Raw genomic sequence first — 25,123 nt, forward strand, 5'->3', positions numbered from 1 at the left:
TAGGGTCCTTTCACACTGCATCCGTTGCCAAGTAATAGCTTGGCAACACTATGTAGTTGCAGTGAAGCATACCTCTATGCATTGTATGCATAGCATCACACTCGTATCTTGTGGTGCAAAATTAAAACACGGTTGTGCTATGAATGATCCTATATTTCAGAATGTGGAAAGCAACATGCATAGTGTGAAAGTACCCAAACAAGAGCTCTAGCTCTGTACTGAAAATTATTCATGCAGCAGGATGGGGATATCTGGCCATTGTGCACTGCAAAATTCTGACATGGTTGCAAAGAAGTGAGAGTTCATCTTACTTAAAATTTTGTAAATTCTTAGGTGGCTGCAAATTGAAATGAAATAATATTTTTAAGAAGACTTGTGCAGCACCGATCTTTGTTTTTTGCAATTTTACAATGTAAGTGTTACAATAATGATCATCTATGCTGCTGACTGGCATGCCCATTTCTAGGGGTGGGCGGAGCGGGACATTGCCCGGGACACAGTGGTGGGAGTAAGGGGGGGGGGGGGTAGTGGTGGGGGGAGGTCGCAGTAGATGGAGAGTGTCAACTTCTGCTGTGCACTCCTCCCACCTTTGCGCCCCCACCCTTGCACTCATCCACCTACCCCTCTGCCTACTTGACAGCAGGGCTTTCAGGCTACCTAAATGGAGGGACTCCCTGTCTACCAAAGCAGGAGGGGGGTCTCTTTGACTACCTAAAGGGAAGGGGAATCTCCCTGGCTACCTAAATGGGGAGTCTCTCTGGCTACCAAAAGTGTGTGTGTGTGTGTGTGTGGGGGGGGGGGGGTTACTCTCTGGTGACCTAAATGGGGGGGAACTCTCTGGCTGCCTGAAGGGGGGGCTCACTGGCTACCTAAAGGGGGGGGGGTCTGTCTACCTAAAGGGGAAGCTTTCTGGCTACCTAATGGAGGGGGGGGAATTCTCTGGCTACCTAGCAGGGGCTCTCTGGCTACCTAAGGGGGGAACCCTCTCTGACTACAGAAATGAGGACTCTCTGGCTATCTAAACGGGGGCTCTTTGGCTACTGGGGAGCACCTCTAGCTACTGGATCACAGGAGTGTGTCTGAGTCTATGGGGTCGGTGCAATTGATGCATCCTTGCCCTGGGACCTCTATGGCCTAGAAACTGTCCTGCTGACTGGTTACAATGGGGGTTTACAGCCAGCACTTTCATCCTATACACTAATAAATAAGACTTAATGCTGGTAAATACCAGGTAAGCATTTTATGAAACATAGATGTTAAACAGCTGCCTACAATTATGGTAGAAATAAATCCAGAGAGGCATAGATCCCCAGGAATCTCAGCTGACAAATCCCATATCTACCTTATACAGTATTACATACTGTATCTGTGACAGCAAGAAGAAAATGAATGGAAATGCAGGGTCTGAATATAGTGGCTCTCAATGAAAAATATGGCTAAACCAGACTGTAAAGCAGCCTATTACATAATCAGATCATTAAAACATTCTTTCTGCTTGGTACTACATCGAAGACACTGCTCTCTGCCTCAGTAAATTGCCTATTATAGTTCCTTTACATGAATGACCAACATGGGTGCGCAAAAGTGATATTACAGACGATGAAACAGGTGACTAGTTATTGCTTTACATTTATAATTATCTATGGTAACTTATCATACAATATTGTACAATAGCGTGGTATGGGATGCAGATTACAAGAAATAACAGAAGTATATTGCAGGATGCACGATAAGGGTAAAGAGGCGACCAGGTATGGATAAAATTAAGTTAAAAGCAATAGTAAAATCAAAACAAAAGGTGAGGTGGCTTACTTCAAAGATGACAGTCTCGTAAGACAAAACGTATTTCTTTAGAACAAGGCTATCAGCTATCGTTCCTATCATGCTTAGTTTCACCCCCTCACACGGAGCTGTGGGAGTGGGTCTCTGTCTGGTCTTACATGGTGGAAACCACTGTGACAGACAGTTTTTTACTACCAAGAAGAGCAACCACACCCAGTCCAGCTTGGACACCCCAAGTGGAGTTGGGTTTATTGTCTCCACCTGCTTCAAGCGGTTGGTTGCCCTGCTGCAACCTATGTTTGTGAGCAGCCCATTTATATTTTCACAATTTATTTAACATCAAGCAAACATACTTTGCTATCTGGGCTCCCGTGTTAGTTTTCTGAGTTTTTTACTTTTAGGGTGTCAACAAGACACCTCATCCTTCCATATTGCAGGATGGTTGGAAGGAGCACCCGGCACAGGATTCAATCGATAAGAGAGGTATGTTTTTGCAGGAGCTGGGATTTTGTGTTTAGTAAATGCTTAGGACAGGGTGGAAGGTGGTCATGCAGTTTTTTTAAGAAGCATCATCTGAATGGCTATAGTAAACACAGTAGGGCAGCATAGTGACTGCAAGCCCTTTCCCTTTTGCAGCATTTAGGTCCCAGATTCAAATTATAGCCAGGCTGCTATCTACTGGAATATGCATGTTCTCTTTGTGTAAGCATGGGTTTCCTCCAGTCACTGTGGTTTCCTCCCATATCTCAAAAATATACTGGTAGGTTAACTGCCTTCCTCCAAATTGGTCTATCCTGTGCTCAGGACATTAGATGGTGAGCCTTTCTAAGGGGCAGTTACTGCCATACATTGTTTAATACATTCTGCAAAGTGCTGTGGAATTTCACTATAGAGAGTATATCCTGAGAGAAGTCTTGTAACAGTGCCTGGAGAAAGTCATGAGTGATGAGCACACAAGTGCACATTTCTCATTGTTGGGGCTGAATGGACACTGTACAATTACTCACACAATTTCCATAGTTGATGCAGCCATTTCACAGAAAGTTATGTGACCAGAAATCCCTCTAGAAAGCATGTATCTGACACCAGAGCAGCTCTGCACCAGTTAGTGGACAGCTGCCCTCTCCAGCTTCTCCCTCTGCTGCTGAGATTCACTCTCTGCAGCCAGCACTGCAGGTCAGTAGGTTTTTATCATTAGGAGACTCTGTTGTAGATGCAGTACTGGCCACATTGAGTTAATTTCTCAGCAGAGGAAGGAGGTGGTTGCAGCCAGGTGATCTATACTCACGGGGAGATTTTGGCTGATGCTACCTCCCAGCTCCTTTCTCATTGCCACATGTTTACCTGATGATGGGATAGGTGGAGGTGTCTGAACAGCTCAATAGCCAGTAAAATATTGTAGTCCCAACAAGAAGAGAATATACAGGATGCATCCAGCCAGGTACATTCAATGTATCTACTTCAATTAATTATGTAGAATACACTAAATGTTGCACATTCCTGTTTAATGCAAATTTAGTATCATATACAGGATCTTCTCAAAAAATTTGCATATTGTGATAAAGTTCATTATTTTCTGTAATGTACTGATAAACATTAGACTTTCATATATTTTATATTCAAATACACACAACTGAAGTAGTTCAAGCCTTTTATTGTTTTAATATTGATGATTTTGGCATACAGCTCATGAAAACCCAAATTCCTATCTCAAAAAATTAGCATATTTCATCCGACCAATAAAAGAAAAGTGTTTTTAAAACAAAAAAAGTCAACCTTCAAATAATTATGTTCAGTTATGCACTCAATACTTGCTCGGGAATCCTTTTGCAGAAATGACTGCTTCAATGCGGCGTGGCATGGAGGCAATCAGCCCGTGGCACTGCTCAGGTGTTATGGAGGCCCAGGATGCTTCGATAGCGGCCTTAAGCTCATCCAGAGTGTTGGGTCTTGCGTCTCTCAACTTTCTCTTCACAATGTCCCACAGCTTCTATGGGGTTCAGGTCAGGAGAGTTGGCAGGCCAATTGAGGACAGTAATACCATGGTCAGTAAACCATTTACCAGTGGTTTTGGCACTGAGCAGGTGCCAGGTCGTGCTGAAAAATGAAATCTTCATCTCCATAAAGCTTTTCAGCAGATGGAAGCATGAAGTGCTCCAAAATCTCCTGATAGCTAGCTGCATTGACCCTGCCCTTGATAAAACACAGTGGACCAACACCAGCAGCTGACATGGCACCCCAGACCATCACTGACTGTGGGTATTTGACACTGGACTTCAGGCATTTTGGCATTTCCCTCTCCCCAGTCTTCCTCCAGACTCTGGCACCTTGATTTCCGAATAACATGTAAAAGTTGCTTTCATCCAAAAAAAGTACTTTGGTCCACTGAGCAAAAGTCCAGTGCTGCGTCTCTGTAGCCCAGGTAAGGCGCTTCTGCCGCTGTTTCTGGTTCAAAAGTGGGTTCATGCTTCCATCTGCTGAAAAGCTTTATGGAGATGAAGATTTCATTTTTCAGCACGACCTGGCACCTGCTCACAGTGCCAAAAGCACTGGTAAATGGTTTACTGACCATGGTATTACTGTGTTCAATTGGCCTGCCAACTCTCCTGACCTGAACCCCATAGATAATCTGTGGGATATTGTGAAGAGAAAGTTGAGAGATGCAAGACCCAACACTCTGGATGAGCTTAAGGCCGCTATCGAAGCATTCTGGGCCTCCATAACACCTGAGCAGTGTCACAGGCTGATTGCCTCCATGCCACGCCGCATTGAAGCAGTCATTTCTGCAAAAGGATTCCCGACCAAGTATTGAGTGCATAACTGAACATAAATATTTGAAGGGTAACTTTTTTTGTTTTAAAAACACTTTTTTTTATTGGTTGGATGAAATATGCTAATTTTTTGAGATAGGAAATTTGGGTTTTCATGAGCTGTATGCCAAAATCATCAATATTCAAACAATAAAAGGCTTGAAGTACTTCAGTTGTGTGTATTTGAATCTAAAATATATGAAAGTCTAATGTTTATCAGTACATTACAGAAAATAATGAACTTTATCACAATATGCTAATTTTTTGAGAAGATCCTGTACATGAAAAATGTGAGTGCTTTAACCAATGCTGTTATAAGTAAAACTTTTCAAATACATAAAACTGGCATCTTCAGATAGAAGAGTTACAGCTCCCCCTTCTGGAGACTGAAGAAAAAAATAAGTTTCTATTACTGTATACACAGAGCACCAGTTATCAATTCCACAAAACAGCATGACACCTTCAATGAACAGACATCACATACAATACTTCATTCTACACGCATTCACAGAGGAAGCATTTCCTGTAATTACAAAGCCAATTTGCCATCAGTACTTTCACCCCTTACAAAGTCATCACCCAGCACATGGATTTTTTTCTTTGTCATTATGATATAGGCTTAATCAGTGACATTGGCTACATTTATAAAGCAGTAGGACCATCAGAAATAAATAAAACTGTAGCAAAGGCAGTTCTGCATACATGTTAAAGTCTGGTCTGTGGGCCAAATCTGTCCCGCAAACAGGGGCGTCGCTAGCCCTATTTTGGGGGGGCCCGTGCCCCCAATCTGTCCTGGGGTGCCACGGATCTCCCGGCCGCCGCTGCCCCCCCCCCCCCCCCCCCCCGGCTGTCCCCACTGCCACACAGCAGCGTCAGACCTCGATCAGCGCCAGGCGACCAGATACAGCGGGCGCTAGGACCTAGCGGACACCGCTGATATGCGGAAGTGACATCACTTCCGCATATTTGTGCCCGGCGCCCGCTCTATCTGGTCGGGTCGCCCGCTGATCCTGAGGTCTGACGCGGCCGGTGCTCCAACACTTTATATCACGTCGGAACACCCGCCAAGGTAGGTGGGGTGGGCAGCGCGCCTGGCACTAAACAGGGGTCCCTGCTGTCACTCACTCACTACCTAACGGGGGTCCCTGCTGTCACTCACTACCTAACGGGGGTCCCTGCTGTCACTCACTACCTAACGGGGGTCCCTGCTGTCACTCACTAACTGGGGGTTCCTGCTGTCACTCACTAACTGGGGGTCCCTGCTGTCACTCACTACCTAATGGTGGTCCTTGCTGTCACTCACTACCTAATGGGGGTCCCTGCTGTCACTCACTACCTAACGGGGGTCCCTGCTGTCCCTCAGTAACTAATGGGGGTCCCTGCTGTCACTCAGTAACTAACGGGGTCCCTGCTGTCACTCAGTAACTGATGGGGGTCCCTGCTGTCAATCAGTAACTAATGGGGGTCCCTGCTGTCACTCACTAACTGGGGGTCCCTGCTGTCACTCACTACCTAACTGGGGGTCCCTGCTGTCACCCACTACCTAACTGGGGGTCCCTGCTGTCACTCACTACCTAACTGGGGGTCCCTGCTGTCACTCACTACCTAATGGGGGTCCCTGCTGTCACTCACTAACGGGGGTCCTTGCTGTCACTCACTAACTAACGGGGGTCCCTGCTGTCACTCAGTAACTAATGGGGGTCCCTGCTGTCACTCAGTAACTAATGGGGGTCCCTGCTGTCACTCAGTAACTAATGGGGTCCCTGCTGTCACTCACTACCTAATGGGGGTCCCTGCTGTCACTCACTAACTAATGGGGGTCCCTGCTGTCACTCACTATCTAACTGGGGGTTCCTGCTGTCACTCACTATCTAACTGTGGGTCCCTGCCTGCTGTCACTATCTAACTGGGGGTCCCTGCTGTCACTCACTATCTAACTGGGGGGTGCCTGTCACTACATACACTGGGGGGCTCCTGTCACTAAATGAGCTGGGGGGCTCCTGTCCCTACCTGAACTGGGGGGCTCCTGTCACTACCTAAACTGGGGTACTCCTGGCGCTACCTTAACTAGGAGGCACCTGTCGCTACCTAAACTATCCAGGCCAGCCAGCCCAGCATCACCACCAGCCAACCAGCCCAGAATCACTGTCAAAAAGGCCACAGCATCACCACCAGTCAGGCCAGCATTTACTTCAACCAGCCAAGCACAGCCCAGCATCACTGCCAGCCAACCCAGCCACAACATCGGCCACAGCATCACCGCCAGCCAGGCCACAGCATCACTGCCAGGCCTTTAAGCTCACACATCATCCCCAATCCAGCCAAAAACAGTATTGTCAGGCACAGCAGCCAGTAGAGGAGAATTCAGAAGCCAGGTGAGAGGTGTCTACCATATTAAGGGGGCATTCTGCCTATTTATGTGAAATGCTGAATTTGTCTTGTTGGGGGCCTCATGATTGCTGAATTTGTCTTGTTGGGGGCCTCACGCTTGCTGACTTTGTCATGTTGGGGCCTCATGATTGCTGAATTTGTCTTGTTGGGGGCCTCATGATTTCTGAATTTGTCTTGATAGGGGCCTCATGATTGCTGAATTTGTCTTGTTGGGGGTCACATGATTACTAACTGCGAGACTATGGGAAAAGCTGAATCATCATCATATGAGACAATAGCATTAAACCTACTTTTTATAGCTTTTTAAAACAGAAAATAAAACTGGTAAGTTCTAAAAAAATGAATATATTTTTTCAGCAGTAGGATGGATGAAATTGTTTATCTTCACAGTTTTTCAACTTGGATTTTCCATAATGTTCATGTATGTGTTAAAACGTTTGTATAGTATTTAGTTTAAATTGCTGTTGCCACTTTGCGATAGATAAGTGACTTGTGGGTTGCAGTTTGGGGCTCCAAAAAGTTCGCCACCGCTGTCCTAATCTAATGTACGGTTGGCCACGCCCACTCACTGCATGGCCACACCCATTTTTTGCCCCCCATCTAGTGCTCCCAGGTGCCACCGATCTCCAAGGACCCTAGGAACGCCACTGCCCGCAAAGCAATCAAATTTGGCCCGTAAGTGCTTTCCCTATTTTGCATTATGTTTGACCCACTTTAGACCTCCAGGGAAGCTATATTGGTGGTGAAGCCCTAGATCACCAGGGAAGCCATATGGGGAGAGAGGGGGAATGCACTAGACACCAGTGTACTGTATGAGGGATATAGGAAGAACCTCTAAACACCTGGGAACTGTGTACGGGAGGGGGACCACGAGACACCAGGGAACTGTATAGGGGAAGGAGGAGGTCCACTATACATTAGGAAACTGTCAGATTGGGGAGGGGGGCATTTCAGACTAGGGAACTTTATAAGGGAGGGAGGCGGTCACTAGACATTGATGTTGGCCTGCGACTTGGTCCTAGCGTTATTCTAGGTACACACAATTAGATTTTCTGGCAGATTGATTATTTGCAACATGTCCAATCTGATTTCCCATCGATCGGAAATCAGATTGAACATGTTGGAAATAATCGATCTGGCAGTAAATCTGCCAGAAAATCTCATTGTGTGTACCTAGCATTACATTTCAGCCCACTTTGTATTTGAGTTTTTGACACCCCTGCAGTACTGTATACCAATATCTAGCCAATAAGGTTTTAGCTGTTAAAGGGCACGACTTATTGGTTGCTCTAGGTAACTACTCCATTTCCCCAAACCTGTTACTGTATATAGCTCTTTTATAAGCACATGGCACTCTTAATTGGTCCATCTGCAGTGTTTGCAGTAAAGACCCTAGGGCCCATTCACCCTTAAAAGCGCAAAACGGTAGCGCTGCCGGTTTGCGCTAGTGATTTTTTCCCCAATTTAACCTGGAAAAGTCACTGGACAAATACGTGTTCTTGGAGCGATTGCAATTAGCGCTTCTATAGCATGCTAATCAGGTTCGCTCCAAATTGCCCAAAAATGCTGCAGGTAACGCGTTTGGCGATTGCCGCTAATCACAAATTGCCCGCAATTGATGGCAATCACGGCAGTGAGATTACTGCCGTATACTTCCTATTATGCTGGCGCTTCGGCAAATAGCGGGAATAAATCGCTAATCGCCCTAGTGTGAATGGGCCCCAATGCCTTAGAGCTCATTGCTCCTTGCAGATTTTTGAAAATGCATGTTTATTGTGATTCATCACACCAGGTCCACTGCTGGTTCACTGCCCTGCAACACAGACCCATGCTTTATAATGGATGTGTTCACATTTCCGCTTTGTCTGTTGCATTTCCGCTATGGACAATCTAGAGAGGTAATGTAGTTTTTTTGAAAACTCATGAGTGTCAACAAACATTGCCACTGTCCCCAAAGCAGTGCAGCATACCTATATTATGGATTATGCACACTTGGAAGGTGGAATTTGATTGGTCAATTTTCAAACTGCATACATTTGCATGCAAAATGTACATAATCCTGCATCAACTAGTATGCCACACATCCACTCCTGAGTGGCAACAGACACTGCCACTTTCCCCAAAGCAGTACAGCATACTATTGATCACCTGGATAAGCTACCACTTCTACAAATGTCAACCCAGCTATATAATATATGGAGGCGAATAAAACTGCATTAATATGTGCATAAACCTAATCCTCTAGTGATTTTTCTCCTCCATATAAACAGAAACACAACATCAGGTTCAACCATGAGTGAAAGCGGGGAATATGCAACACAACTTTCAGCCCAAAGTTTATAGTTCAGAGGGCTCGTCATTCAAATTTACTTCGAATTTGCTGTTATTTCTATGTGGCTTTCCCTATTACCTTTGTATACATTCTCCACCATTCATCCACTTAAGCATAATCTAGACAGCTCTATATATAATACTTTCAGGCAGGCAAATTTACATAGCCATCAATGAATGCAAGAAGTTTCATTTCACAGAATCTCAGTTATCTCTGAAGCAACCAGAAAATAATCTCGGCCTTGTAGGATTCACAAAGCTATTTTTAAAGTACAGTATACAGTAATAGAACTGGGTTATATTAAGGCCAGTTTTATACTGTATGTGTGCAATGCGGTGCGTGCACTACATCGCACCACAGAAACAAAGCTCCATATGACCCCTGAGCCACGGTGCGGAGACAGGGTTATATGCAAAGGCCTGCCCTATGGTTAGAGACATACTTGCTAAATACAAAAAGAAAGGGGCGCTCTGAGACTCTATTGTATGTTAGTCCACAACTCTCTACAGACAGGTCTCACCTGTTTAACTTGTGGTTAGCACAGCGTACTAAACCACAGAGCGCTTGTGTCCCACTATCAGCCGGGGACCAGGCTCTCTACGATCGCCGGGCGGAGGTGACGTCACGCTCCCAGGATCCTCTTCGTGCAGATCACATGTGTCGAACTTCAGGCCTGGAAGGCCAGATCCATGCCAGTGTTTAGCATTGACTGAGAAAGAAAGGAATGTGTTCTACCTGATGGACCGCACCTTTCCTGATTCAGACCCATCAATTCATTTGAGCTGTATCAAAAATGTGTGAGGATCTCGGCCCTCGTAGGACCGGTTTGACATCCCTGGTGTAGATCGTTATGGCAACCAGGATGCTCGCTCGGCTGAAGCTGGTATTTCCTGCGACGAGCGGCGCCTGGATGAGCATGCAATGTAGCGTATGGGGAATAGGGGGATTACCGCTCTGGGCAATAAGAATAGAGGATACAGTAAAAAGGAAGCGTTAAATAAAGATGACAACGCGTTTCACGGAGGAACACCCTCCGCTTTTTCAAGTCATTCATAAACATTTAAAATACACAAGTCATTATATAAAATATGGGTGCATATGCAATCAAGGGCTGGCCAATTAGCTTTGCATGGGAGGGGGTACTTGGCCATATTGCTTCTAATAGCTTGGATATAACCACGTATTGCTCCTAAAACAGGGGCACTTTGTGCCCATAATTTACAGGAGGCTTTTGGATAGATTTAATGAAGCATTCCGGGTAATTTTAAAGTGTGGGCAAATATAATAGATGCCCCCCTATATATTCAAAAGGGCCGATTTATCAACAGTGGACATGTGTGCATCCACACCCATACGTATGAGTGGGTCTTTATGAGCCCAGATACACATGCAATGCTGATCGGCCATCCAATGTAAATAGATACAATGATTGCACATATGTGTTAGTGGCAAAAAGGTAGGAAGGGGAGGGGAAGAAAATAGGATAAGGAAGGGGGTGGGGGAGGAGGGTGGAAAGGGGAGAAAGTAAGGAATGGGGGAGGGAAGAGGATAAGAGGGAGAGGAAGGGGGGGGGGGGGGAAAGGGGTGGAGTGACAGGAGAAAAAAAGTAATTCCAAGGATATATGTATATACATGAAGAGGGCACAATACACACACACATACACACACACACACACATACACACACACACACACACACACACACACACACACACACACACACAGGTACAGTAGTTTGCAAAAGTATTCGACCCCCTTGAAGTTTTCCACATTTTGTCATATTACTGCCACAAACATGAATCAATTTTATTGGAATTCCACGTGAAAGACCAATACAAAGTTGTGTACACGTGAGAAGTGGAGCGAAAATTATACATGATTCCAAACATTAAAAAAACCAAAAAACTGCAAAGTGGGGTGTGCGTAATTATTCGGCCCCCTGAGTCAATACTTTGTAGAACCACCTTTTGCTGCAATTACAGCTGCCAGTCTTTTAGGGTATGTCTCTACCAGCTTTGCACATCTAGAGACTGAAATCCTTGCCCATTCTTCTTTGCAAACCAGCTCCAGCTCAGTCAGATTAGATGGACAGCGTTTGTGAACAGCAGTTTTCAGATCCTGCCACAGATTCTCAATTGGATTTAGATCTGGACTTTGATTGGGCCATTCTAACACATGGATATGTTTTGTTTTAAACCATTCCATTGTTGCCCTGGCTTTATGTTTAGGGTCGTTGTCCTGCTGGAAGGTGAACCTCCGCCCCAGTCTCAAGTCTTTTGCAGACTCCAAGAGGTTTTCTTCCAAGATTGCCCTGTATTTGGCTCCATCCATCTTCCCATCAACTCTGACCAGCTTCCTGTCCCTGCTGAAGAGAAGCACACCCAGAGCATGATGCAGCCACCACCATATTTGACAGTGGGAATGGTGTGTTCAGAGTGATGTGTAGTGTTAGTTTTCTGCCACACATAGCGTTTTGCATTTTGGCCAAAAAGTTCCATTTTGGTCTCATCAGACCAGAGCACCTTCTTCCACATGTTTTCTGTGTCCCCCCACATGGCTTGTGGCAAACTGCAAACGGGACTTCTTATGCTTTTCTGTTAACAATGGCTTTCTTCTTGCCACTCTTCCATAAAGGCCAACTTTGTGCAGTGCATGACTAATAGTTGTCCTATGGACAGATTCCCCCACCTGAGCTGTAGATCTCTGCAGCTCGTCCAGAGTTACCATGGGCCTCTTGACTGCATTTCTGATCAGCGCTCTCCTTGTTCGACCTGTGAGTTTAGGTGGATGGCCTTGTCTTGGTAGGTTTACAGTTGTGCCATGCTCCTTCCATTTCTGAATGAACGCTTGAACAGTGCTCCCTGGGATGTTCAAGACTTTGAAAATCTTTTTGTAGCCTAAGCCTGCTTTAAATTTCTCAATAACTTTATCCCTGACCTGTCTGGTGTGTTCTTTGGACTTCATGGTGTTGTTGCTCCCAATATTCTCTTAGACAACCTCTGAGGCCGTCACAGAGCATCTGTACTTGTACTGACATTAGATTACACACAGGTGCACTCTATTTAGTCATTAGCACTTATCAGGCAATGTCTATGGGCAACTGACTGCACTCAGACCACACCCCACTTTGCAGTTATTTATTTGTAAAAAATGTTTGGAATCATGTATGATTTTCGTTCCACTTCTCACTTGTACACCACTTTGTATTGGTCTTTCACGTGGAATTCCAATAAAACTGATTCATGTTTGTGGCAGAAATATGACAAAATGTGAAAAACTTCAAGGGGGCCGAATACTTTTGCAAACCACTGTATATACACATATGTGCATGCACACACACGTGCGCCATCCGCCCCCCCCCCCCCCCCCCAACCGCATCAATGCACAACAGGCTGTAAATGGCTCATCTCTTCTAGACATTTGTTAAGTCCCCCTGGTTCGAGGGTCCACAATTTCAGGATCCAAAAGGACTCGCGTCTGCATAGGACGCGATACCTTTCATATTTATCGGGATGATCTACCTGCTCTATGATTGTAGCCCTCAGGACATCGAAGTTCCTATTGTGGACGAGATGAAAATGATACCCAGTGTTTCAGTTTACCCTTATTTATATTGGACCTGTGTTTATTAAGTCTGGTTTGGAATTTTTGAGTGGTACGGCCTACATAAGCTAGGTTGCATAGACAACTAAGTAAAGAAATTACGTAGGTACTCAATGAGTCATTAACAGGAGCCGTCACTAGGGGAAGCCGCCCAGGACGCGAGATGCTTGCAGATCTCCGCCGCCGAGTAGGTGAGCTTCGCTAACTTTGCTTTTACAGGTGTGGGGCTGACATGCTGGAGGCGGAGGACCACACAGCGGACCTCACAGCGCTGGAATCCATAGGAAGGTGAGTTGCTCTGCTGTCATTGTTGCCATGGGGGAGCAGAGACATGCGGGGGGACAGGCAGACCACACAGGGGGACAAGGCAGGGAGTCTCCGACAATGCGGCGGATTGGCGGTTCATATCGGCGGGTGGTTCTGAAGTCGGGGATTCCCTGCCTTTGGAATATAAGACGCAGGAACTTTTTCTCCCTATTTTTGGGGAGAAAAAGTGTGTCTTTTATTCCAAAAATACGGTAACTGCTCTGCCTACATACCTACAGTATGAGTTCTTGTACTGTAATGTAATATAAGCAACGTTAGTTTTATGTACGTTTTGAACCGTTCGTTACGTGCGGGCGGAACTTCCTATGATGTCACTTCCAGGAACAGTATGTGACATCTTCACTGTACAGAAGATATAATAATAGCTGGTTTGTTGGCATCACATCCATCGCAGAAAACACGCATTTTCCTGTATTCTACTGTGATGTTGTTCCAGATCGTTCGTTAAACGATCAGATCATTACACACTTTTAAAACCTACCTTTGCTTTAGTCGTTCTTTCATCAATTAAAAGATCGTTCATCGTTCACAACGAGCGATTGTTGTCGTATGTGTGTACGTAGCTTTAGGAATAATTAGCTTTTGAGGTCTCTCTAACTCGTCAATCTAGAGAGGGCTGGCAGCATATTACCTTGATTTCCAGTGCAAAAGCGATAACTTTATATTACCGATTGTACATACAATCCAGAGGAACGTCACTCAGCAGGGATTGGGACTCCATTCCTCGGGTGACAGTGGGGGACCAAGCCTGTACAGACTTGATGCTAGTATCTAGGGATGCATCCTGTTGCTATTCGTGGGGGAGAAGGACCAACAGAGCGGTGCAAAAAAGAGCATCACAGAGCAAACACAAGTAGGACGGACAATGCCCTTAGCCAGCACTCGGACAACTCGGACTGCCAGGCAGATCACGCACCAAAGGGTATGGGGGAGCCCCTGTGCAGATGCTAGATTCTTAGGCCTCTTTTCCACGGACTGTTGTTAGGCAGTTAAATGCCTCTCAAACTCTCACAACTGCTCACTGCTGCCTGGTAACTGCTTGTTGCTGCCTGGTAACTGCTCATTGCTGCCTGGTAACTGCTTGCTGAGCACTCAGTTCAACAGTTCATAGAAAAGAGGCCTTAAGAAGCTTTCCCTAATGACTGCCTCAGTTGATTTTAATCTAGTGTGTAAACAAGGCTTAAGTGGGTATACACATGTCCAATTTTGATTGGCCAACAATTGCCCAATTTTATAATTTCCTTGCAGTATGAAAACTTACTTAGGCCTCTTTTCCACGAACTGTTGAGCTGTGTGCTCAGCAAGCAGTTACCAGGCAGCAGTGAGCAGTTACCAGGCAGCAGTGAGTAGTTGTGAGAGTTTGAGAGGCATTTCACTGCCTATCAACAGTCCGTAGAAAAGAGGCCTTATACAAACGCGGGTGTGTCATAGCGGGGACGGGACGCTGCGACCGCAGAGAGGGCAATACCGCTGGGCCAGGGAGCCTGATATGCCTGACATTACATTGGATTACGTGATTGCGCACTCAGCACAGGGATTTAATGTTTTAAAAAGGTTTTATGCTAGGTTTGTTTTTTATGCATTTTTTATGAAGATTGGATTAAAATCTATTGAAGCCGAATATCAAATTGTTGACTGGTTGACCTATGTTTGAGATCCATCTGGCATTCAGGGTGATATAAATCCGGTGAGCCTGCATTTTATAGGGGAGGTGTGGGCATTTTTTCACTTGCAGTGGAGCACGGGTGATGGCACTTTTTGGCACTAGGAGTGTGTGGTGGCATAAATATCCGACAGTAATGCACTATGTTCAGCTTTTTGACTTTATAGGCTGTAAGGAAAGTAGAAGAGGAGCGCTGTCGTACCAATACTCATAATAACAAAACTGTGGACTTTTTGAAAGAGCGAAGACTCAAAGTGGACCAACTGTTGTGGAGAGATATCGATTGCAGTGGGCGCAGTTTGTATAAATTGTATTATTTCATTCACTGCAAATTGTCTGCAGTAATATAAAAATTCAAGTCTAAAAAGATAGTAATGCTCTCTTCTTGATGACATTATTGAATTGATCAAACTGATTTAAAAAAATGTATATAAATAAAAAAAACTCAAAATAATTCATAATAACTGAAACTCTGTACTTACAGCCTTTAAAGTCCCGTTTGATGGTTCAAATAAGAGAACAGTTGCTTGATGAGATGGGACTTCAGATGAAGTTTTATTTTCATAAAATGTTACCACCTTGGTTGTTAAGGCATCATCCACTGTACTGTAGGCAGGCATAACGCCTAAAAACCTGAAATTATATGGAAATTGTTCAGTTACACAATTCACATCTTTGCTAAACACCATATCAGCTTCCTGCAGAGAAACAATAGCATCAAGGAGTTGCTTAAAGCAATCCTGCAGTGGATTGATGTAATGTCACTCTGCATACTCTATAACTTCAAAGGGTAGGGATAATGAACTGACCAGTACTACCAAATGTAGACCCCCACATGTTAGTCACATGCACCATCAGCTTTGTGTTGCGTGCTCAGGACTCAGATATTATGAATTTGCAAGCAGGAATAGGAGGTACCGTATCCAGCACGCATACATTTGAAATCGGCGCCGGTAGACTTGGGCACAGGATACAGCCGGTATATGGCAGTGTTAATTACTATTCCCCCTCCAGGCCGCCATGGATAGTGGGGAATAATATAATACAGCTTCCAGCGATTGCTGGTGGCTGAATTATTGTGCTTTAAAAGCAACTTCGTCTCCGTCTCCTGACGTCGCTGACGTTACTCACTGAGTGCCGTTATAGATGTAATTCCTATTACAGTCTTTGGTGGCGCTGGCTGCGCCCAAATCTGGCGGCGCTGAAAAACACTGATCCGGTCCAGCACTGCTTAAAACTTGTATTAGTTCAATAGCGATCTGGACACCTATGTTGTGTTACAAACTTTGAAGGTGCACATATCTAGTGGACGCATGGACAGTGAGTGCAAGGCACTGATTTTGTTTGCTGGGGTTTCGCTTGCAAGAGCTTCTTCTGAGGCAATAACCATATTGTTTTAAAGTGTACCTAAAGGTGGCCACTAACTGTCCAATTCCTAGCGAAAAATCGTTAGAGCGATCAGAAATTCTGATTGGATTGGTAGTAAATAATCTCTGTTGATGGGCACAATCTATTACAAACGATTATAAAAATAGTCGTCCAATTGGATTTTCGTCAAATCAAAATTTGGTTGTGATAGATAGGAAGCAAAGATTGGTTCGTTGATGGTGTAGTGAACGATTTTTCTTCTGATCAGAATTTTATGATAGTTCAAACGATTTTTCGCTAGAAATTGGATCGTTAGTGGCCACCTTAAGGCAGACCTAATGTAAAAAAACAGATACTTACCTTAGCAGTGGGAAGCTTCAGGATGGATTCTGCAAAGGTTTCCCATGTCCTGCTAACCCACCATTGCACTCGGACCAGGGGCATAACTACAAATCACTAGGCCCCCCTGCGAAACTTTGAATGGAACCCCCTTACTCCCACCCCTTCACTTTCTGCACAGGTAAACTGAGAACCAATGTTATTCAATTGGCTAGTGCACACTTGAATGTGTTTTCCCCAAGCAGATAAAAAAAAAAGACAGCAGTGAAGCACTGCGTGCATTTTCTCTATCAATTAAATTAGCTTCTGTGATACAACGTGCATGTTTTCACACATACAGACACACATGGGGTGCAGAAAATGTAGACAGAAAACTGACAGACGATTGTGCTCCCAGACTCTACTTATTACACATATAAGACATTCATCTGCAGATCTGAAAATCCATCCTGGTGGATCTGATCTGCAGATGAATGTCTGTTAAACAAGGTGTGTATGAGGATATGCAGATATCATAGACTATGAATGCATTTTGCAGGAACAGATCTTTTGCAGATACTGATCTGTTGCATGTGTACAGCATCTTTGTGTGCAGCATCTTGCAAAGACTTTTATCTGATGAGAAGTTCAGCTCAATAGACTAGACTGTGTAGAGCATGGCTCTCATACTACATGGAAGGTGGTAAAATTGGTCTAAGATCTTTTAATTTATCTTTCAAGTGTGTATGTAGCATTAGGCTATAGCTGTTAAATAGAAGTCAAAACTAGTCCTTGGTTAAGGCTCATCCACACATCAGACCATAGTCTTTGGAAAATGAAAGATCACAGACCAATTTTACCCCCTTCCATGTAGTATGAGAGCCATACCTACACCGTCTATTCTATTGAGCTGAACTCCCCATCAGACAGAAATCTTTGCAAGATGCTGCACACAAAGATGCTGTAGACATTCAAAAGATCAGTATCTGCAAAACATCTGTTCCTGCAAAAGATCCGTTCCTGCAAAATGCATTCATAGTCTATGAGATCTGCAGATCATCATACACACCTTGTTCAACAGACATTCATCTGCAGATCAGATCCACCAGGATGGATTTTCAGATCTGCAGAGGATTGTCTGATCTGCAGATGAATGTCAGTTAAACAAGGTGTGTATGATGATCTGCAGATCTCATAGACTATGGGCCTGATTCACAAAGCGGTGCTAACAGCACGCTGGTGAAAAGCCCTTTATCACGCCTAAACTCAGTTTAGGCATGATAAGTTTAGGTGTGATAAGTTTAGGTGTGATAAGTTTAGGCATGATAAGTTTAAGCACCAACTGCGTTAGCACCGCAGTGCACAGCTGATCAAAAGTTTTGCGCTAGCAAAGTCTGGTGCACTTCGCATAGAGTTTAATGGCGCTGCTTTGCGTGCGGGACTTTGCACGCTATCTACACTTATCTAAACTTAGCATGCCTAAACTTATCACACCTAAACTTATCACACCTAAACTTATCACACCTAAACTGGCTTTTCACCAGCGTGGTGCAATGGTTATCATGCCTAAAGTCTCTAACTGGGTTAGCACCGCTTTGTGAATCAAGCCCTATGGGCTCGATTCACAAAGCGGTGCTAACCCAGTTAGCACGCCTAAAATACTTTAGGCATGATAACCATTGCACCATGCTGGTGAAAAGCCAGTTTAGGCGTGATAAGTTTAGGCGTGATAAGTGTAGGTGTGATAAGTCTAGGCATGCTAAGTTTAGATAAGTTTAGATCGCTTGCAAAGTCCCGCACGCAAAGCAGCGCCATTAAACTTTATACGAAGTGCACCAGTCTTTGCTAGCGTAAAACTTTTGATCAGCTGTGCACTGCGGTGCTAACGCAGTTGGCGCTTAAACTTATCACACCTAAACTTATCATGCCTAAACTTATCACACCTAAACTTATCACACCTAAACTTATCATGCCTAAACTGAGTTTAGGCATGATAAAGGGCTTTTCACCAGCGTGCTAACTGTTAGCACCGCTTTGTGAATCAAGCCCTTTGTGTCTGTACAGCATCTTTGTGTGCAGCATCTTGCAAAGATTTCTGTCTGATGGGGAGTTCAGCTCCATAGAAAAGACTGTGAAGTTATGGCTCTCATACTACATGGAAGGGGGTAAAATTGGTCTGTGATCTTTCATTTTCAAAAGACTATGGTCTGATGTGTGTATGAGCCTTTATACTCTACTTGTGCTGTTTACATGTTCTTTATCTCTCCAATGTTGTAAATAAAAATATATTATTGGAACTCAGAACCTTGAACCAATACTTTAAAAACTGGACCTAATAAAAGATGAGACAGGATGACAGGATTAACAATTTTAGCAGCTTGGGTTTTGGTGAACTTAAATGGACTAGAATAGGTCAGTTCATAGCATTTGTTCCACAAATCTTTCATTGTAGGCAAGCAACTTACAGAAGAAATAAGGTTAATAATATGGTTATTACACACAAATGAAGGCCTCTTTTCCATGGGCGGCTGAACTGCATGCATATCAGGCGGCTGAACTGCGTGCATGTTGGGCGGATTAACTACGTGCAGGGCCGGATTTAGGCCAAGGCCACCTAGGCCATGGCCTATGGCACCACAGGAGGAAGAGCACCAAAGCAGCAGGCTAAACTGCTGCAATGCAGGGAGATCAGGCGAACGCCTGTCCATGGTACTCTGCTGCTAACTACCTGTGCAGCAGCCACCTTGCTCTCTGTGCACATCTGCATTGTGGCCAGCAGCTATTGACTTGGACAGCATTGGAGACGGAGAGGAAGAGGAAGCTTCTGCACTGGAGACGAGTGGAGAAATGAGTGACACTGATGGCTGCTGTGGTGTGAAGGCTAGTTGGCTACCTATACTGAAAGGTGGGGGGTGGCAAAAGGAGGGATTAAGGGAGTCATCTGGCTACCTATACTGGAGGGAAAGGGGGGAGGAGTCATCTGGCTACATATACTAGAGGGAAGGGAGGAGGTGGGTCACCTGGCTACCTATACTGGAGGGAAAGGGGGGGACAGTTATCTGGCTACCAATACTGGGGAGGGGGGGGGGCGTACGAGAGATAATGGCGCTGGAGACTTGAGCGCAGGATTCAGCCGGTATATGGGTGATCTTGCTGCCGCATAAGTCCCGGCCGTATTAAATACTATTCACCCTCCAGGCCGCCATGGATAGTGGGGAATGAAATAATTCGGCTTCCAGTAAGTCGAATTATTATGTTTTAAAAGTAACTTCAGCTCCTTCTTCTGACGGCGCTGAAGTTACTCCCTGTGCCTGCTTTAGTCGTAATTCCCATTACGGCCTATGGTGGCGCCGGCTGCGCCCAAATCTCCTGCGCTGGTTTCAGCGTGTTCGAGTGGGGCGAGTCATCAGTCTACCTATACTGGAGGGATCTCGCTGCCTATACTGAAGGGGGGCGGCTGGTGACAGTGGCCTAGGGCGGTAAAGAGTACAAATCCGGCCCTGACGACGTGCATGCCGGCAGCTGGGCTGGCCCCTAACTTGCCTCCAGGGGGCGCGCTTGCTGAGCATATCAGCAATTGACAAATCTCAGTGGAAGCTTCATCTCTTTATAAATGAATTAGAAAATCCCTGCAATGTAATATTGTGTACAGTGAAATCCCACTGGCTAGATTAGTATTATAAATAGATCCAGAGGTACCAATAAATTACAAGACATTCAGTGATGCATTAAATAAAGGTTTTCTCTGTTGTATATTTGTTGTTTGCTACTGCAAGCTTTGTTAAAATAGTATAAATTAAAAATGCTCTCAATTAATGTTCTTGTTAAATGTACTGTAACAGCATATTACAAACAGTACCTGTCACAGGCTGCTGAATCCAAGCATTTCTATTAATATCAGCTGGACTTTCACAGCAAAATAAGCTTCAGGGTCCCTAAGTGACGTTCTTTATAAAATGTGCTCTAGAGATCACTGATTTATTAACCCTGGGATGCTAGGTGCTTTCAGACACTTGTAACACTTATGTTGGATGACTGCCTGCTTTCCACAGCATTTTGTAAACCATCTGTCATTTCTGACACTGGTCTCCAAAGTATTCCTCAAAACAGGCTGCTTGTGCCAACACACCTACGTAAGGAAGCTGCCTCTGGTTATTTTTGTAGGGTCTCCTAGGCTGAAAAGTATCAGAGGACTAAAGTGATCTTGCTAACCTGGCTTGTATTTACTGCAATTCCCACCCAGGGCATACCAGACCATAGTAAAGTCGCTAAAAGTACAGCAAAGTAGTATTTGTAGAATTGTGTGGACAAGCAAGCTGCAAGAATATTATTCAACAATTCTAGGTTGTCTTAAAGAGACACTGAAGCGAAAAAAAATGATGATATTATGATTTGTATGTGTAGCACAGCTAAGAAATAAAACATTACGATCAGATACATCAGTGTAATTGTTTCCAGTACAGGAAGAGTTGAGAAACTCCAGTTGTTATCTCTATGCAAACAAGCCATTAAGCTCTCCGACTAAGTTAAGGCCCATACACACGTCGGATTTCCGCGAACGACGGGTTGTTTGCACGCCCCGTCGTTCCGTCGTTCGCCCGCTAAATCGGGCGTGCGTACAGACTGTCGTTCGCTTGATAAGGGTGAGTTTGAGCGATCCACGGATTTAGCGGGCGAACGACGGAACGACGGGGCGTGCAAACGACCCGTCGTTCGCGGAAATCCAACGTGTGTCTGGGCCTTAAAGAGAATCTGTATTGTTAAAATCGCACAAAAGTAAACATACCAGTGCGTTAGGGGACATCTCCTATTACCCTCTGTCACAATTTCGCCGCTCCTCGCCGCATTAAAAGTGGTTAAAAACAGTTTTAAAAAGTTTGTTTATAAACAAACAAAATGGCCACCAAAACAGGAAGTAGGTTGATGTACAGTATGTCCACACATAGAAAATACATCCATACACAAGCAGGCTGTATACAGCATTCCTTTTGAATCTCAAGAGATCATTTGTGTGTTCCTTTCCCCCTGTTCTCATGCACTGAAGTTTCAGGCTGCTTGTTTCTTCCTGCAAACAGCTTTGCCCTTGTCTGTAATTCTTCAGTATGTGAAAGCCCAGCCAGCTCAGAGGACGATTTATCCAGCTTGTAAAATATAAGAGAGAAGAGAGAAGCTGCTCTAATCCTAAATAACACACAGGCAGTGTGCATACAGGGGCCTGGAAGGGGGAGTTCATAGCAGAACCACAACACTGAAGAACTTGGCAGCCTTCCAGACACAGGCCTGACAAGTCTGACGGGAAAGATACATTGATTTATTACAGAGACAGTGATAGTATAAAGTGCTGCAGTTAGCCAGAACACATTAGAATAGCTTTTTGAACTTGTAGGATGATAAAAAAAAGGATGCAATTTTTGTTACGGAGTCTCTTTAAGTCGTGGAGAGGGCTGTTAACTGACTTTTATTATCTCAACTGTTCCTGGACTATTTACTTTTCCTCTGCTAGAGGAGAGGTCATTACTTCACAGACTGCTCTGAAAGACTTATTTTGAATGCTGAGTGTTGTGTAATCTGCACATATTATAGAATGATGCAATGTTAGAAAAAACACTATATACCTGAAAATAAAAGTATGAGAATATTTTCTTTTCTGCTAATCTTCTAGTAATTATTCATAGTACACAACCAATTCACTATATCATATTTTTTTTTTCTCGCTTCAGTGTCTCTTTAAAGAGGAACTTCATCCTAAACAAACATACTGTCATTAAGTTACATTAGTTATGTTAATTAAAATAGATAGGTAATATAATCTCTTACCCACCCTATTTTAAAAGAACAGGCAAATGTTTTATTTCATGAGGGCAGCCATCCTTTTGGTTGAAAGGAGGTGACAGGGAGCATGAGACACAGTTACAACTGTCCTGTGTGCTGATCACCCCTCCCAGTTGCTAGGCAAGGTGAATAACAACATAGGAGATTCCATCATGCTTTGCACAGCATCAGGGAAAAAAGCCTGGGCAGTTTTCTTTGATGGGATAAGCTTAGCTAAAAATGCAGCTAAAAATGATGCTTTGGTAAGAAAAACAAAGTTATGATGCTGTGAAACTGTTAAAGAGGAATTTCAGCCTAAACAAACATACTGTCATTAAGTTACATTAGTTATGTTAATTAAAATAGATAGGTAATATAATCTCTTACCCACCCTGTTTTAAAAGAACAGGGAAATGTTTGATTTCATGAGGGCAGCCATCTTTTTGGTTGAAAAGAGGTGACAGGGAGCATGAGACACAGTTCCAACTGTCCTGTGTGCTGATCACCCCTCCCAGTTGCTAGACAACGTGAATAACAACATAGGAAATCCCATCATGCTTTGCACAGCATCAGGGAAAAAAACCCCGGACTGTTTTCTTTGATGGGTGGAGCTTAGCTAAAAATGCAGCTAAAAGTGATGCTTTGGTAAGAAAAACAAAGTTCTGATGCTGTGAAACTGTTAAAGAAACACCAAGCCTTTTCAGTTCTGCTGAGTAGATTTTTAGTCCGGAGGTTCACTTTAAAGAGGATCTGTAACGTCAAAACGTCCCCTGGGGGGTACTCACCCCGGGTGGGGGAAGCCTCCGGATCCTAATGAGGCTTCCCACGCCGTCCTCCGTCCTTCAGGGGTCTCGCTGCAGCCCTCCGTGCAAGATGACATCAATATTTACCTTCCCGGCTCCTGCGCAGGCGCTCTGACGGCTGTCGGCTCCGAAGTAGGCGGAAATACCCGATCGCCGTCGGGTCTGCTCTACTGCGCAAGTGCAAGTTTCCGGCGCCTGCGCAGTAGAGCGGACCCGACTGAGATCGGGTATTTCCGTCTACTTCGGAGCCGAAAGCAGCCACAGCGCCCCCGCTGGAGCCAGCAAAGGTAAATATTGAATTTACAGTCGGGTCTGTCGCCGGTTGTTCGGAGGGCTGCAGCGAGACCCCTGTGGGACAGAGGACGGCGTGGGAAGCCTCATTAGGAACCGGAGGCTTCCCCCACCCGAAGTGAGTACCCCCCAGGGGATGTTTCTGATGTTACAGAGTCTCTTTAAGGTTCGTGCCCACATCCAACAAAGTGCATGACCAACACCACAACATGACTGACACCACGACAATCCATTTGCCCGACTTCTACTCTCCATGCACCAAGCAACTGAACAAGCAACTTATTTACATATTGTGCGTGCAAGCAAAACAGACTGCATGAAATGGCTGCATTCAAAACAAGCATGTCATTTAAACGACATTGTACACACATGGCCAACTGCACGATATCAGGTGAGTTGATCCACCGTATGGATTGGGCAAACCGCCTGTTATCAGTCGCTAGTCTAGTCGTTTGCCAAATGTACAAACGCTTGATTGTCATCGAACAGACTAAAATCTGACCACAATCAGGAGGTTTGGTTGAGTGGGTGTACTTTAACCTCCCTGGCAGTAACCCGGAGCCGAGTTTGGAGTAGGAAAACTTAGCCCAGAGCAGTAATCCCAAGCTCAGCTCGGGGTAGGGGAATACCTGCTTTCTGTAGCATTTTGGAGTCCCGCGCATGATCAGCGATGCGCAGCGGGACTCCAGCCTCTCTCCCCAGCCGCCGGGATACCCATGTCGCTGCTCTTCTTCCGGGGTCCAGGAGGCCAATCAGATCAGTAGAGCAGTGGTGGCGGGTGATGGGCGGCACAAAAATTTTAAGTGGACCTGAACTTTTTTAAAGGGCAGAAGGAAAACATAGAGAAATACGCCCTGTATGTATATAGAGAATTTAGCCTTTCTGATTCGCCCCCCCCCCATCAGGAGGAAACATAGAGAAATGCATCCTGTATGTATGAAGAGAGTTTAGGCTGTCTGATCCCTCCATATGGACCCCGATCTGCTACACAGGACAGAAGGTAAATGCTGCCTGCATGTATATAGAGAGTTTAGCCTAATTCCTCCTCATTTGTCTCTAATCACAAGCTGTAATTTTATCTCTCCCTGTGTCACCTGACATGGCAGATAAGCTCATTTGAAAGCACAGGATGTTAACAATATAGCTGTTACAGGCAAAGTACGAAATCAGGCATTCTATAGAATGCCTGAAGCGATTTGGCAAAGTACAAAATGTCTGTTTCGTTACGTACTTTGCCTAGGCATTCTATAGAATGCCTGAAGTCGTTCAGGCAAAGTGTAGAATACCCGGTTCTCTATAGAATGCCTGCTTTTTTCTTCCCACACTTTGACTGTAACACCTGCATACCTATGCTGTCAGTGAGGCTAGTGATGATGATGATGATGATGATGGGTGCATGCATGCATGCTGATATTTACTGTTTGTGGAAAGTGCTGCTGTGAAGGAGCCCTCAGGTGCTCTGCCACCAGGGGAGTCCATGAGCAGGAAAGAGGGTAGAGAAAAGCTGGACATGTGCAGGTGGAAAAAAATGGCAATTGGGGTTTTGGCAGTTGAATGGCTAGTGAGGGGGGGAGGAGCCTAAAATGCCATGATGCGGCAAGGGAAAAAAAATAAGTTTAGAGTCA

At 44.8% G+C, this 25,123-nt stretch overlaps 1 protein-coding gene across 1 annotated transcript in view; it reads right to left on the minus strand.

The window, feature by feature from the left end:
- The window catches only part of CRYM (crystallin mu), a 166,657-nt gene that overhangs the window by 136,878 nt on the left and 4,656 nt on the right, over nucleotides 1–25,123 (minus strand). The window contains exon 2 of the mRNA XM_068246875.1: nucleotides 15,390–15,540. Coding sequence (XP_068102976.1) covers nucleotides 15,390–15,540 — 151 coding nt within the window. The remainder of the gene's footprint in view (nucleotides 1–15,389; nucleotides 15,541–25,123) is intronic.

The sequence above is a fragment of the Hyperolius riggenbachi genome, chromosome 7, assembly GCF_040937935.1.
Source record: "Hyperolius riggenbachi isolate aHypRig1 chromosome 7, aHypRig1.pri, whole genome shotgun sequence".
Lineage (NCBI taxonomy): Eukaryota > Metazoa > Chordata > Amphibia > Anura > Hyperoliidae > Hyperolius > Hyperolius riggenbachi.